The sequence below is a fragment of the Biomphalaria glabrata genome, chromosome 4, assembly GCF_947242115.1.
Source record: "Biomphalaria glabrata chromosome 4, xgBioGlab47.1, whole genome shotgun sequence".
Taxonomy (NCBI): domain Eukaryota; kingdom Metazoa; phylum Mollusca; class Gastropoda; family Planorbidae; genus Biomphalaria; species Biomphalaria glabrata.
Genome location: NC_074714.1, coordinates 9,689,101 through 9,706,704, shown reverse-complemented (window position 1 = coordinate 9,706,704; position 17,604 = coordinate 9,689,101). Strand labels below are relative to the sequence as shown.

Genomic DNA, 17,604 nt, shown 5'->3' with positions numbered 1-17,604 from the left:
GACTGTTATTAATAGAGCGGTGTTGTTGGTGTTTTTAAAAAAAAATAAATAAACTTTCTATTTGGGGTGGAAGGGTTGAAAGGGGAGTGTCTAGTATTTACTGTTGGATGTGTGGGTATACTAGCAACTGTATCTTGACACTCTTACTGCTAACTGTGGGATGTGTGGGTATACTATCAGCTGATTCTTAACACTCTTACTGCTAACTGTGGGATGTGAGGGTATACTATCAACTGATCATTGACACTCTTACTGCTAACTGTGGGATGTGTGGGTATAGTATCAACTGATTCTTAACACTCTTACTGCTAACTGTGGGATGTGTGGGTATAGTATCAACTGATTCTTAACACTTTTACTGCTAACTGTGGGATGTGTGGGTATACTAGCAACTGATTCTGAACACTCTTACTGCTTACTGTGGGATGTGTGGGTATACTATCAACTGATCATTAACACTCTTACTGCTAACTGTGGGATGTGTGGGTATACTATCAACTGATCATTAACACTTTTACTGCTAACTGTGGGATGTGTGGGTATACTATCAGCTGATTCTTAACACTCTTACTGCTAACTGTGGGATGTGTGGGTATACTATCAACTGATCATTGACTCTCTTACTGCTAACTGTGGGATGTGTGGGTATACTAGCAACTGATCATTGACACTCTTACTGCTAACTGTGGGATGTGTGGGTATACTATCAGCTGATTCTTAACACTCTTACTGCTAACTGTGGGATGTGTGGGTATACTATCAGCTGATTCTTAACACTCTTACTGCTAACTGTGGGATGTGTGGGTATACTATCAGCTGATCATTGACACTCTTACTGCTAACTGTGGGATGTGAGGGTATACTATCAACTGATCATTGACACTCTTACTGCTAACTGTGGGATGTGTGGGTATACTATCAGCTGATTCTTAACACTCTTACTGCTAACTGTGGGATGTGTGGGTATACTAGCAACTGATCATTGACACTCTTACTGCTAACTGTGGGATGTGTGGGTATACTAGCAACTGATCATTGACACTCTTACTGCTAACTGTGGGATGTGTGGGTATACTATCAACTGATTCGTGACACTCTTACTGCTAACTGTGGGATGTGTGGGTATACTATCAGCTGATTCTTAACACTCTTACTGCTAACTGTGGGATGTGTGGGTATACTATCAGCTGATTCTTAACACTCTTACTGCTAACTGTGGGATGTGTGGGTATACTATCAGCTGATTCTTAACACTCTTACTGCTAACTGTGGGATGTGTGGGTATACTATCAGCTGATTCTTAACACTCTTACTGCTAACTGTGGGATGTGTGGGTATACTATCAGCTGATTCTTAACACTCTTACTGCTAACTGTGGGATGTGTGGGTATACTATCAGCTGATTCTTAACACTCTTACTGCTAACTGTGGGATGTGTGGGTATACTATCAGCTGATTCTTAACACTCTTACTGCTAACTGTGGGATGTGAGGGTATACTATCAACTGATCATTGACACTCTTACTGCTAACTGTGGGATGTGTGGGTATACTATCAACTGATTCGTGACACTCTTACTGCTAACTGTGGGATGTGTGGGTATACTATCAGCTGATCATTGACACTCTTACTGCTAACTGTGGGATGTGTGGGTATACTATCAGCTGATTCTTAACACTCTTACTGCTAACTGTGGGATGTGTGGGTATACTATCAGCTGATTCTTAACACTCTTACTGCTAACTGTGGGATGTGTGGGTATACTAGCAACTGATCATTGACACTCTTACTGCTAACTGTGGGATGTGTGGGTATACTAGCAACTGATCATTGACACTCTTACTGCTAACTGTGGGATGTGTGGGTATACTATCAGCTGATTCTTAACACTCTTACTGCTAACTGTGGGATGTGTGGGTATACTAGCAACTGATCATTGACACTCTTACTGCTAACTGTGGGATGTGTGGGTATACTATCAGCTGATCATTGACACTCTTACTGCTAACTGTGGGATGTGTGGGTATACTATCAGCTGATTCTTAACACTCTTACTGCTAACTGTGGGATGTGTGGGTATACTAGCAACTGATCATTGACACTCTTACTGCTAACTGTGGGATGTGTGGGTATACTAGCAACTGTATCTTGACACTCTTACTGCTAACTGTGGGATGTGTGGGTATACTATCAGCTGATTCTTAACACTCTTACTGCTAACTGTGGGATGTGTGGGTATACTATCAACTGATTCTTAACACTCTTACTGCTAACTGTGGGATGTGTGGGTATACTAGCAACTGTATCTTGACACTCTTACTGCTAACTGTGGGATGTGTGGGTATACTATCAGCTGATTCTTAACACTCTTACTGCTAACTGTGGGATGTGTGGGTATACTATCAACTGATTCTTAACACTCTTACTGCTAACTGTGGGATGTGTGGGTATACTAGCAACTGTATCTTAACACTCTTACTGCTAACTGGGATGTGTGGATGAGTCGCATAAACACAACCTGATCTAAACTGTTTTGACGGCAGCAAGGAACCCCTGCTTCCAGATACTCCCTATCCCACAGGTCCACAGAAGAGATTGGATCATAGCGCAATCAGCATGCTAGAATCATGATAGATGTGTTATATTAAAGAGATTGGGCAATAGCGCACTTAGAATTCTATAAGCACGAGAAAAAAAAACTATATACAATTGAAATTGAAATTATCAAAAAGAATAACAAAGGAAAAATCTGTTGATTTTATGTGATGTCGACAGGCCTAGCATAAATACATATACCAAGATTATATTGTACTACGTAGTTTTAACCAGCTAAATAGAGATAAGAAAAAGGTGATGTTTACTTATGTATTAGTTTCACAACCTTCGATTTACTGACGTTACATTTCACAGGCTGTAAAGTCTAGTCTTTAAAGTTAAATTCGTCTTGTCTTTTTTTTTCTTTTGTCTTTCTTCTGAAAGACAATGTCCTCATTTTTGTCCTCCTGTGGGCTTACAGATGTCTGGTAACCCTAAACATAGTAAGAGCATTCGCAGTGATCTTCATTACTCCCTATACCATGAAACTAGAGAAAAGTCAATGTCGATGTTTTATCTCCCTTTAGTTTCTAGCATGTATGAACGATGTATAGCTCTCCAGTGAACCGTTCACAAATAGTATTGTAAAGATTTGACAGAAAAACTCTTAAAATTTTAAAAACTTAACTGCATTTGTTTTCCTTCATTATATATACATACACAGTTTTCAGTTAGTTTGCTCTTATTTTTTTTTTGGGGGGGGGGATTTAAAAAGAGGCCAGCAATATTTTGTTTGGGGTGAAGAGAGTATGGTGGAGGGTTATCTGACTAATCCTTACAAAGTTTTATTTGAACCTTTTCTTTGAGCTGCTCAATGTTCTACTGCTTGCTTGTGTAGCAGCAACGTTTGACTTCATAGCCAGATTTTATGGAGTGCAACAAGAGACTTATGGTGTTACCAGTACGGCAGAAACAAGGTTAAAGTACAGGTCTCTCAAGTGTTGAAACACAGAAAACTTACCCTGGACCCTTTTTTTTTATATCACGTTATTATTAACAAGCCACCGATAATTCTAGTCATTGCGAGAACACAGCATGAATTGGGGGCATTGTCTTTAGAGAGACAGAAATGTGTAATGGGTGGAATGAACACGGTGTATGGTAAACTTTATCACCGTGACAAAATTACGCAAGTAAAGACGTATCAATAGCAAATATTTAAAGATGTAATTGTCTTAGTGCGTGTGCGAATAGTTGCCTGGGGTCACTGGGAAGTAATAACAACAATCAATGCACTCACCGTAACGACGTGGGGTCTATGAATGTTATTTTATTAAAACTTTCTCCTGCATAAATATCTTTACTAATACACATTTTGAGTGTATTATATACATCTTGAGTTTAGTATACACATATATGTATATCTTCGGTTTATTTTTATACATCTTGCGTTTACTATATGCAACTTGAGTTTAGTAGGCCTATATGCCTCTTGAGTTTAGTAGGCCTATATGCCTCTTGAGTGTTGTAACTTCTTCAGTTTATTATATGTATCTTGAGATTATTATTAAATAGGCCTACGTCTTGGGTTTAGTATATACTTTTTGAATTTAGTATATACTTCTTGAATTTAGTATAGTATATATTTCTTGAATTTAGCATAGTATATATTTCTTGAGTTTAGTATAGTATATAGGCCTAATTCGAGTTTAGTATAGTATATCTTATCTTATATAATACAGACGTTACTTAAAAAAAGAAGATGATTACGTCCTACGTGTCATGCATTCAGTCGTGCATATTTACCAATGACTTTAATTCTGCCAAGTCACTGGTTTTCCTGGTTAGCTCAGGCAATCCATTCCATGCTCTAATAGCACTAGGGAAGAAGGAGTATTTGTACAAATTTGTCCTAGCATATGGGACGAGGAATGTGCCTTTATCTTTGTGTCTTTAAGAGTATTTTATTAAATTTTGTTTTTGTATTTGAAGATTATGGTTCAGTGTTTTATGTATGATTGCTTCTTTACTTTTGAGCCTTCTGTCCTGAAGGCTTTCTAAATTTAGTGATTTTACTAAAGGTGTTATTCTAGTCAAATGTGAATATTCGTTTGTTATGAATCTCACTGCTCTATTTTGTGTCTGTTCCAGTTTCTTAATGTTTTCTTGAGTTGAGGGGTCCCAAACGGAGGATGCATATTCTATTATTGGCCTAACCAAGGTTAAATAACATTTTAGTTTTATGTTCTTATTTGATTTATAGAAATTTCTTTTAATAAATCCTAATGCTTTGTTTGATTTTTTTGTAGTTTCATCAATATGTGTATTCCATGACAGTTTTTCATTTATTATAACACCTAGGTATTTTGCGTTTTTAGTCTGTGTTACTGGTTTGCCATGAATAAGATAAGTGGAATTAATTTGTTTTAGTTTTTTTGTTACTCTTAACAACTGACATTTTTCTGGGTGGAAAGACATGCTCCAATTTGATTCCCATTTCTGTAATTCATCTAATTCTCATTGTAAAATATCTGTGTCTTGTGTTGTTTTCATTGTTCTATATATCATGCAATCGTCTGCAAATAATCTGACTTTTGTTCCTTCTTGAATTTAGTATAGTATATATTTCTTGAGTTTAGTATAGTATATACTTCTTGAATTTAGTATAGTATATATTTCTTGAGTTTAGTATAGTATATGATTCGAGTTTAGTATGGTATATACTTCTTGAGTTAAGTATAGTATAAACGTCTTGAGCTAAGTATAGTATATACCTTTTGAGTTTAGAAAAGTATAAACTTCTTGAGTTTAATATATCTATCTCGAGTTTGGTATAGACGTCTTTGGTTTAGTGTATACTTCTTGAGTTTACTGTATACTTCGTGAAATTTATTATATACTTTTTGAGTTCAATATATGCATCTTAAGTGTAATATATACTTCTTTAATATATTCTTCTTGAGTTTGGTATATAAAGTAAGATAATCTTATTGGCCCAAACAAATAGAAATTCAATTAGACTACACTAGTCCACCCCAGCATTAGCCTACTGCTGGGACAATAATGATATGGATGCAAATACAAACGGCATGAAACACACTCACACACACACACACAGCCAGCGCTTGAGTTCAGTTTATACGTCTTGAGCTTAGTATAAAGTAATGGCAATGTCTTCAATTCCGAAGATTGAGGATGAGTGCAGTGTTTCACATGGCTTTGCAAACCCAGTTAGTATATACGCCTTGACTTTAGTACATACGTCTTGACTTTAGTACATACGTCTTGACTTTAGTACATACGTCTTGACTTTAGTACATACGTCTTGACTTTAGTATATAGGCCTACGTCTTGAGTTAGTATTAATCAAGGATGTATCGTGTTTATTGAGAATGAATGGGTGCCTTGTTTTAACCAAATGGTTTGGCGTTTTCTAGTGAAGATAAGCGTTTGTTTAAAAACCGCAACCACTTTTGGTGTAGAATTCTATCTACTCCATATCGTCAGGTTGAGACCCTTTTTTTTGTTGTTAAAACTATGGACATTGACACATTACGTCAAACACAATTGTTCTTGATCAGACGTTACTATGGGATATACTTTTGGTTAATGATGTGAACAAGTTATCAACACAGGAAATTTTAAGATGTCACCCCAAAATTTGCACGTGATTGCATTTCTTGCAATCATACAGATGTTGCTTGTGGCCAAGAAAATGTGATTGCTTGTGGCAAAGAGCCATTTGATTTATGTGGCAAACAGTCATGTAATTACTTGTGGCAAAGAATCCTAAGGTTGCTTTTGGTAAAAAAATATTGTGAAAGGTTTTGGTCAAGAAACATGTGGTTGCTTTTGGTCAAGAAACATGTGGTTGCTTTTGGTCAAGAAACATGTGGTTTCTTGTGGCTAAGAAACAAACAGAGAAACTTTTAGCAAGACATGCTGAGCTCCTGTCAAAAATGCTTTGAACTTATTGATTACAAATCTTTTATTAGCTTTCTGTGGGTGTTCAAACGGCTCTAACGATTTTTCTAGAAAAGTGATAGTCTATGTATATCTTTGGTAAAAAAAAAATTACTAGCTTATTGGCCACACAGTCAAAAAACATGATTTTTTTTCTCCGGTGGGGGGAAGAGGGTAACTGGGGCGGGGTTCCAAAAAAAAAAAATCATCAGTCTCGTAAATGAGAGATTGATTTTATTTTAATTTTGTTACTTGTTTATTTATTTTTATCTTTATTTCGAAAATAAGTCATTTTGATCAATTCGGATATGAACTGGTTCGATCATAGTGTACGTCATGATTCACTTTGAAATGTACAATGGATGGAGCACATAGAAAATCTTACTGGACACTGTGAAAGAATGGACCGGCCTCGTGATATTCTGCTAAGAACAGCTGCTGACTGGGGGAAAAAAATAGAGGGATTTTGTTACACGAACTGTTGCAGCACCCCTACGGTGAAAGTTATGTGGGGGGGGGGAGCATCTATGTGATCGCTAGCAATTGATCATTAGAAGAAATCCATTGTGACAAAGTCCATCTGACCTCACTCATCTTTGATGGGTTTCTTTTTATTCTCTTGTAAATGTTAAGCCTTTATGGTTATGTTTTATTGAAGGGAGAGAAGTCTTTCTGATTTTTTTTTAACAGTAAAATTTTTTTAAAGGGCTGTTTCAGTATTGAAATATAGTTGAGACTATTTATTCACAACCCTAATTTGTACTCGCTTGAATTGACCTATAGGCCTACCTATTAAATATACACTTTCAAAATGTGTCAGACTTATGAATAAACGATAACGAGTAACTATCTCAGATTGGAAATTGTATATTCTTAAAGAATTACTAGAACTATCCCAGATTGTGAAATGCAGGCCCTACATTCTTAATTAAAGAATCACTAGAACTATTACTAGAACTATCCCAGATTGTGAAATGCAGGCCCTACATTCTTAATTAAAGAATCACTAGAACTATTACTAGAACTATCCCAGATTGTGAAATGCAGGCCCTACATTCTTAATTAAAGAATCACTAGAACTATCTCATTACCGGAAACTTGAATGATTAGTATCCGCAAGAGGAGGAAACATCAGCAGTCATTTAATTATTGCCTAGCACAGCTGTACCTCAAATTAAAAAAAAAATTGCTAAATCACAGTTGACCGTGGCTGACCACGACCCAAGCAAATAAATTTGACTACCTACTTTCTGAAGCCTATAAGACACATTATTGTTGCACATGCCTAGGGTCAGAGTTCACGTCCAAAGGTTCATCGTGTTCTTCTGAGGGCATAACATATACTTTTAGGGTTATGAATTTAAGAAACTCTTAAAATACTTCTATTTAGTTGTCTTACACGTCTGTCATCCAAATATCTCTGGACATAGGCTACTATGCTGACCGGTGAAATTACTAATTTTGGATCTCTCCCCCTCTCTCTCTCTCTCTCTCTCTCTCTCTCTCTCTCTGTCTCTCTCTCATATGCCTATATGAAACTTTAATGTTGAGAACTTCTGACATAGTAAGTTTATTTAGTTAAACATTTTGGACTCAGGTAGAAAGAAAACGCCTTGACGTCCCACATACAGTCAGACTCTTAAATAGCTTATTGGAATTGGGCAAACATCAAGGGACATTCGTTATGACATGATCACAGATCGACACCCCCTTCCCAAACCTCGACCACCTCCTTTTTTTTGGGGGGGGGGGGAATCGATGGGTAGGGGTCAAATGTTGAATTATGCTGAGAGAGAGAGAGGTGACTGAAAATCGCACAGGCACTGGAATCACTTCCTAACGCATCTGATAATTATTGCCACAACTGCTTTGTTGGTCTGTAGTTTGAGTTCCAGTGTCGTAAACAAATGGTAACAACGTTGTTCCCCCCCCCCCCGCCCCAACTATTAGAGTAAAAAAAACTCAGCTGACCAGCATTATTCAAACAGTCAACTTCTGATAGTTCCTCCCGCCTCCCTTTGCTGTACTTCCTTTTTTTTCCCCAGGACGTTATTGATGGCAAGGGCAGTAACACTAGGCTGTATAAATATTCATTGGTTAATTTGAAAGAGTCGATGGAGCTACTCGTTGGAGCTCAATGAAATCGATCATACACACGCAACATCTAGCACGCATAGACACACATCTAGCGCACACATACACACATCTAGCGCACATATACACCGACACAGTTGGGGTTGCAGTGTCCACAAACGACTAGAAAACAAAACCAGTTCACGGCAAGGATTGTGTGCTGGAGAAATGGCTCCGGCATAATTACTAATTCCATACTCAGAAAGCAGAGTACGATTTTATTTTAGAGTGACCCTCTGTGATCTTATTTCATTGCCTAATAATACAACAACATAAATATTTAGCGAACGTAATTAGGTAGAAAATGGTTAATAGACCTACTTAATCATTTTATCTTGACTAATTAATAAGATGGACATACGGACTTTTTACTTTAAAATCTTCTGAATTGTTATTACAAACACTGGAGCGATGTCCTTCTTGTATGCAATGATCTAGAAATGAAACTTCAAAATACAAATCAGCTGACTAGTTGCTTCATCATTTTACATACTTGGACAGACTTAATGATCACTTTGTATTTATCTTAGCTTGGAATCTATGGTGATACTTTGACATGTTTTTCTTTCAACATCAGCAACTCTTCCCAATACTCAAACTGTGTTTGCTGGAGGATGGTTAAATATGGGGATTACGGTAATTTCTACAATAGCCACGAGTACAAGAAAGTTTAAAATATTTCTAGTCAGCGCACACAATGAACGTGTTCGAACAGTTATTTAGCACTCTTTCGGAATTTATTTATGGTTCATCTTACGTGGACCTACATGTTAGTACTTTGCAGGACTTCGAGACACAGTTTCTTTGGTAGCACTTTGCAGGACTTCGAGACACGGTCTCTTTGACAGCACTTTGCAGGACTTCGAGACACAGTCTCTTTGGCAGTACTTTCCAGGACTTCGAGACACAGTCTCTTTGGCAGTACTTTGCAGGACTTCAAGACACAGTCTTTTTGGCAGTACTTTACAGGACTTCAAAAGACAGTCTCTTTGGCAGTACTTTGCAGGATTACGACACTCAGTCTCTTTGAAAGCACTCTTTGGCAGTACTTTTGCAGGACTTCAAGACACAGTCTCTTTGGCAGTACTTTCCAGGACTTTGAGACACAGTCTCTTTGGCAATACTTTGTAGGACTTCGAGACAGTCTTTTTGGCAGTTCTTTGCAGGACTTCAAGACACATTTTTTTTGGCAGTACTTTACAGGACTTCAAAAGACAGTCTCTTTGGCAGTAATTTGCAGGATTACGACACTCAGTCTCTTTGAAAGTACTTTCACCAGCATTTTCTTTCGCCAAGTTCTATTTCCTGATTAGATTCCTCTGCATTCATTTCGGAAATAAATCTGAAAGACAAGAGAATGGAGCACTATTTCTTGTTGACTGAAAATCATTAAGAATCTCAGTAAACAATAAAAGTTGAATAGTTAAGTCACTGTTTTACCTAGGGTTTTGTAGAGTCTTGGCAGAGTTTTGCGTTGGAGTCTTGGTGTTTATGCTGCATATCTTTGAATGAGTATCTCAGCTGTTGATGTTGATAGATTATGAAGACTGTTAATTAGATTACGTGCTACCCTAGTTAAAGATGAACCATAGAAACACTATCCTTACTTTGCTTACCCTGTAGATCTTTAACCAACAAAGGAAACATTTACCTTTTTTTTTTGACATTTACCCATGCCTGAGTGGTAAAGTGCTTGGCTTCCAAACTGGAGGTCCCAGGCTCAAATCCTTGGATTTCTTAAATTTTGGGATCTTTAGGGTGCCACCCAGCTTTAATGGGTACCTGACATTAGTTGGGAGTAAAGTAAAGGAGATTGATCATGGTGCTGTTTATATGACACCCTCATTAACAGTGGGCCACAGAAACATACTTTTACATCACCTGTCCTATAGACCTCATGGTCTGAAAGGGGAAATTATTAATACTGATTATACTGATAGCACTTTGTTATTTTATTGAAGTTTGGTTTCTCTGTTTCTTGAAACCACTTGTGTTACTTCAATACTTCAAGGAAAACTGGGTTTATCCTAGCGATTAAATAAATACTGCAATGAAGTCTTGTTTTTTATAGTGGTTGTTGAAAACTGGGTTTATTATAGTGATTAATGCTGCTGCAGTGAAATCTGATCTACTATGTTTATGAATTATTGAATCCCAAAATCCTATTGCTGGATTGGCCCGAGAAGACCAGTGTTGTTGAAATCTGTTCATATGATCAACATCTATGCTGAACTACCTCAAGGAAACCTGGTCTCTTCTGGTGCTTAGATTTTAAAAAGGGTCTAGCACCATTTGAAATCAGTTTTCTACTGTGGTACAATCGACTGAGATGTCATGTATATTTCTATCACCAACTGCTGTCTCATGACCTAGTGTAAGACTTTCTGGCAACAAAAAGTGCAGCTTCAGTAAATATTCGCACAGAAGAGGTTCTTAATTTATCATAATCAATTTGAGGACTACTGATTAGATTCATTAAATCAGTTGATATTTTTGTTTATTCTTGGTGCTGGATTTGTATTTGTTTGTCTTTCAGGACTTCTTTTTGTTGTAAAAAAAATAAACATGTAGAAAACATGCCATCTTGAAACATTATTTCACCTGGTAATCAATAATAATAGAAAAAAATTAAGCAATGCTCATGCATACAACTGTATGCTGATGTATTAAAGATAGTAGATCTAAAATGTATTCCGCACTAAGTTATACAATATTTTACTTAATTATAGTCTTTTAGGTCTATCTTTTTTAAGTATACTGTAAACAAAGGCTATATTTAGCCAGGAAACATAAGAAAAATATATATATATAATAGACATTGTTCAACAATCTTTAAGAAAGCATGTGACTTCTATTCTTCAATCTAGGGATTTTTGTTCTAAAAAGAAAACAGTGTTTAGTTTTAAATGTATGTCTTTCCTTTTTTTTTTTCTTCTTCTAGCATAAAGTAAATTGGACTTCAGTTTTATGAAAATGGTACTGTATATAACCAAATTTTTGTTTTTGTTTTAACTAATAAAACATATTGAATAAAAAAAGAGATAGGAGTTAATTAATAATCTGCTTTATAACTCAATGCACTATTTAAACCTAAACTAAGTAAACAATAATAATCTGCTTGAAAAGAATTAAACCTTTAGTTAAAGCTAGATGGGGAATGAGTTCCAAACTCTCAGTTTATGTATGGAGACAATGTAGCAACCACAGCATTGAAACAAAAAAATTACTAATAAGAATTATATAAACCAGATCAAGGCTTGAATTTAAGAGAAAAACAGTTATGTTTAGCCTCCTTGTTATAATTCTTAACCACATTTATTATTTCATAAGTTGTTAGGAAAAAAACACTTATGAGATTTATTTTATTAGTCCAATATAATGAGCATCATCTTTTTTATTGTTGTGGCTTTTTAGGGGGCTTGGTTGCTGAGTGATAAAGCACTTGGCTTCTGAACCCAGGGGTCATGGGTTCAAATCTTGGTGGACCCTGTGATTTTGAATTTCTGAATTTTTTAGGACACCCCTGAGTCCACCCAACTCTAATGGGTACCAGGCATTAGTTTTTGGAAAGTAAAGTCATAGTGCTGGCCATATAAAACCACTTTAACCATCAGCCAAAGAAACAGATGACCTTTACATCATCTGCCCTATATATCCCAAGTTCTGAAAAGGGTATCTTTACTTTTGATTGCTTCTTCCTTTATTACCCCTTCAAGTAACAAAGTCATGTTTCTCTCTAGACATAGAAAGGACTATAAACAGTTTAAATATATAATTTAGACAATTTTGTGAGTATTATTATTGTCACTTTTGTGTAGTGTTTTTCATGTTCCTCTAGCTTGTTTTCTGGAATGTGGTGCCTTTAATCTGCTTTTAGGTGCTTACCAAATGTATCAGAAATACAACTCAGATCCAGTCAAATCTTAATTTAAAAATTTCTAGTCTGCATAAAGATTTGAATTCATACCTCCTCAGTTAGGTGGCCTAGTGGTTCACACCACTCAACTAAACATAATTCTTTTTCAATATTTAATCAAAAATGTTTTTGTTTCAGGTGTTCAGCAACTCTCATAACATACAAACAGAAACATGAAAGGGGAGAATAGCTCCTTGGTGAGTCAAGACCAGCTGAATAGACTTGGTAAGTATCTAAGACTTTATTTTATGATTCAGATTCTACCCAAGAGATGTAGCTTAGTTTAGGGCCTAATAAAAGATGAGTAGTCCCTTTTATAATGTTATTTTCACATCCCATGTCCACCTTGTTCCCTTCCTCTTACTTTGTATTTTGAGCAACTGTTTTTGTATGCTCTCAAGGCTTGTTGTTTTGTTGCAGATCTTATAGATCTGGCTTAACTAGTTTATTCTTTGGTGGACCATCGCTTTGTTAGTTGGTTTGGCACCATCTGTCCTCTTAATGTCATCACTCCTAATGAAGACTTCATATTTCAAATAGATATTTATAAGAAAAACTGGCATGCCGTATATAATATGTCATGTAGTGTTAGCAGGATGGCTCTGAAGTTAGCTGTTCAATGTGCTTCAGATGCAAGAATTTAGAATAACGGGCATGCCATATATAATATGTCATCTAGTATTAGCAGGATGGCTCTGAAGTTAGCTGTTCAATGTGCTTCAGATGCAAGAATTTAGAATAACTGGCATGCCATTTATAATATGTCATGTAGTGTTAGCAGGATGGCTCTGAAGTTAGCTGTTCAATGTGCTTCAGATGCAATAATTTAGAATATCTGGCATGCCATTTATAATATGTCATGTAGTGTTAGCAGGATGGCTCTGAAGTTAGATGTTCAATGTGCTTCATTTGCAATAATTTAGAATAACTGGCATGCCATATATATGTCATGTAGTGTTAGCAGGATGGTTCTGAAGATAGCTGTTCAATGTGCTTCAGTTGCAAGAATTTGGAATAATCTACAAGAAAAGAACATCTTATACACTTTTTGACTTAAGAAAATTTCCCTTCAAAATTAGGCAGTCTGTGGGGAATATGATGTAAAGCTTGGTTGCTTCTGTAACCAATGGTTTATAAGAACACTGTCTAGCCAACACAATGACCCTTTATTTTCTTAATAAATGGCATTTATCTATTTTGAGATTACCAGAAATATTAACTGAAAAGTGCTATCTAAATTTCTGTCATATTGAAAGAACATTTTTAATCTTCTGTGTCAGATAATTCTTGAGCTCCTTTTTTTTTTACTCTGACTGACTACAAAACTTAAATACAAAGTGTTTATTTGGGCAACATTATATCTTCCTTCCACTGAGACAAAGCATTTACATTTTATTTTCAGCGCAGTGGCTGAGCAGTAAAGCGCTTGGCTTCTGAACCAGGGGTCCCAGGTTTGAATCCTGGTGAAGACTGGGATTTTTAATTTCAGGGTCTGTGGGTGCCTCTGAGGCCACCCAGCTCCAATGGGTACCTGACATTAGTCAGGAAAAAGTGCTGGCCACATGACACCCTCGCTAATCGTAGGCCACAAAAACAGATGACCTTTTCATCATCTGCCCTATGGACCACAAGTTCTGAAAGGGGAACTTTACTTTCTTACTTTCATTCCTTTTGACTTTTAATTAGGATGTCATTATCTTCTCTTTTGAAGTAACATCTGTAATTTATAAGATAAAAAAGACTTCAATGTTCAGTAAAATTTGTCTACTACAACTTTCCTCCAGCTTATAATGCAGTCATATAGAATTACAATTTTGTTTGCTTTTTTTCTAAGGTCCAAGTATGCAATTAAAAAGAAGGAGCACTAAATCCAATTTGACAAAAAGCCTTCAAGGTAAAAGGATAATTTTACCAACTTTGTTTTATATGTCTACAGTATTTTTGATATTTAGATTTCAAAACCTTAAAATCTCTAACGAGAATTAAATTTTACCATATTCCGTAGAGTGTTAAAAATTGGTACAACAACTAATCTACTTTTAGTACTCAGAAAGCAAAACCTTTTGTTTTTATAATTGAATTCATAATGAGTACACCATTTTTAAAATAGACATCAGTCTTTTATGCATTTATAGAATATACATAAGCATTGTAAACAATGGCAGGTGATAAAAAGAGAGCGATTTTTGGGGTAATATAAAAATATAAAGTTTTATTATTTGTTAAAATAATGTAATAAATCACGTATATAAAAGTTTAAAGCGCATTTCTAATGCATCATGTACTTATATTTTACCAGTACATGTGGGCTTTTGTTTTAAAAATTAAGTATATTTTATTATTTGTTAAAATAATGTAATAAATCACGTATATAAAAGTTTAAAGCGCATTTCTAATGCATCATGTACTTATATTTTACCAGTACATGTGGGCTTTTGTTTTAAAAATTAAGTATACACCTTGCATGCTCTAATATGTACACATTTTCAAAGTTCAACTTAACATGCAGTTTATCTGATATAATTTAATACCTATTGATTATCTCATATTTCTGAAAGAGATTATCAATTTGTCCATTTCTCTGTCTACATGTCCAAAAATGTTCATGCTGTTATAAGCATTATTTTCACAGTCTTAAAAAAAAAACATTTATAGGGCTAGTGGAATTTCATATTTTTATTAGGATCCATCCAATCTGTCTTAGTTTATATTTATATTCAGAGAACATTGTATAATTGTAAGTGATTTAGACTAATTATTAATTCCCAAATTCCATGCACCTGCTTGTAATGATTACAAGACAAAATAAACACAAGGATAGCATTCAGACAGTAATCTTTAATCCATCTTGATCTAAACTAAAGTTCCTTCAATACCATGTGCACCACACATTAGTTGTTCTTTATTTACATAGCAGAACATCTTCCTTTTTTTTTATTACAAAACTAAATGAAAAACAAAAGTTAATTTACAAAATCTAAAAAAAATAATTACAGCTTATCAATTTAAGTGCATAATGTATAGTATAGTAGAAAAAAATTAATTGAAATAGTACATAATAAGACATTATACATGGAAGATGTTCTGATATGTAAATAAAGAACAACTAATGTGTGGTGCACATGGTATTGAAGGAATATTAGTTTAGACCAAGATGGAATTAAAGATTACTGTATGAACGTTATCCTTGTATATTGAATATCCATTTCTTAAATTAGTCTTTGAAGTTTCCTAACTTCACAAGCTGATCTTCGTAACAGTGTCGGTACCTCTGATGGTCGCTGTTGTGCATTTGAATTTAATTCTTAAGCTGCTTCTCTGGGATGAACAGCTCCATCATTAGTTACCTCCTCATATGACCCAGGAGCAACCTGCCTTCTTACTACAGCACAGTCAAGACCACTGTTGACTAGCATCATCCCAAACTTTTACTGTATCATCTACTTTTAGTTCATTTTGTTCTTTCATTCCTCTATTGTAATACGTCACTGATTTTGTCTGCTTTACAAGTGCATGGTTAGTTACAAATGTTGAATAAGGGACATTTAACAGATTGTTTTTCATTTGCAAATTAGTATGCAGTCTTCTACCCATCATCATTTGAGTTGGGCTCAAACCATTTCTAATGGCGTAGATTTGATCGATAAATTAATAGACTCATTGCCACATATTCTCCTCTCATTTCAGAGTTTTTAATTATGTTTTTTACAACCTTTACTCCCCTCTCTGCTAGATCATTGGATTTGGAATAGTAGGGGCCAGAGGTAATATGCTTGAAACCCCATTTAGTCGCAAAGTCTTTGAATATTAAACTACTAAATTGTGAGCTCTTGTTACTTATACATTCAACTGGAACTCCATGACATCCAAAAACAACATTCAATGTTCTGGTTACTGTTTCAGATGTTGTATTATTCATTGGCACCACTATAGTAAAATTGGAAAAACATAGTCCACCACCACCAGATAAGCTTTCCCTCTATGTTCACACACCATACAATAGTTGTGCCTTAATTACAAATCAGCAATATGCTTATTATCCAGAGAACATTTACTGGAACTATTTTAATATGAAAGGGTAATTACTTAAAAACTGTTGTGTCATGATTAATTCTAAAAAGTAATATCTTTCAAAGCTATTATAATAGAGCATTAAAGATTTTTTTTTTAATTATCTCTTGCTTTATCTTAAGCTGATATTTGTATCTATATAGACTATGTCTTTCATACATTTCATTTATTTTATTGATTTAGGTCACCTAGGTGCTGAGCATATTTGGTCAACACTGAGGTCCGATTCCTTGAAGAAACTCCATTTATTAGATGAGAAGTTTCCACCAGAACTCAAAGTAAGCTGAAGAAATTACTCATTTTTTAAATCTAAAATCCTGTTGTTTACCAGTAAAGGAATAATTATTGCCTCTATTCATAGTCAACATATTTCAAAGGTAAAATGGATCCTTGCAGTGAAAAATATAAATGGCTTGTTAATAGGCCATTTAGGACAATCTATTTAATCAAGTAGTAATGCGTGAGTAAGACAGGAACTAATACAGTTTTACAGATAAGATCATCAAAATAAAAAATAGCACCGCATGTATTCAAATACCTTTGTAAAAAAAATTGTTGCTTGGAAAAGTCATCATAGACATTTTCACTGGATATAAATCTTTTCAAATGAGATTTTGCAATCCACTGGCAGATAGCATGGATAGGCACATTTTGTTGTGGAGAAACTAGAACATTTTACAATATGGTTAGTTCATGTAAAGTAATTATGCTAATTATTCATATTTTAACCTAATCTTATATAGTGTTTCAACTCCTCCCTGTTGGAAATGTCTTCAATAAATTAGGAAAAGACTCATTCATTAGTGTATATAAAATGGAGGTTCATGGCAGTTACTGTTTTAGTATTTCCACCTAACCATTCCATCTTCCACCATAAATCAAAAGGATATGTTGACAGCATTAATCATACAGGGAGACCTGGGGATGGCAAACATTGGTTCACCCCCCACCCTCCCCTGCATTTACAACAGGACTGGTTAACAATG

At 35.2% G+C, this 17,604-nt stretch overlaps 1 protein-coding gene across 5 annotated transcripts in view; it reads left to right on the top strand.

The window, feature by feature from the left end:
• The window catches only part of LOC106075360 (uncharacterized), a 70,392-nt gene that overhangs the window by 44,147 nt on the left and 8,641 nt on the right, over positions 1-17,604 (top strand). For all 5 annotated transcript variants that reach the window (XM_056026017.1, XM_056026020.1, XM_056026016.1 and 2 more), the window contains 3 exons: positions 12,686-12,772; positions 14,382-14,441; positions 16,802-16,896. In XM_056026017.1, coding sequence (XP_055881992.1) covers positions 12,721-12,772; positions 14,382-14,441; positions 16,802-16,896 — 207 coding nt within the window. In that variant the 5' untranslated portion in view covers positions 12,686-12,720. The remainder of the gene's footprint in view (positions 1-12,685; positions 12,773-14,381; positions 14,442-16,801; positions 16,897-17,604) is intronic.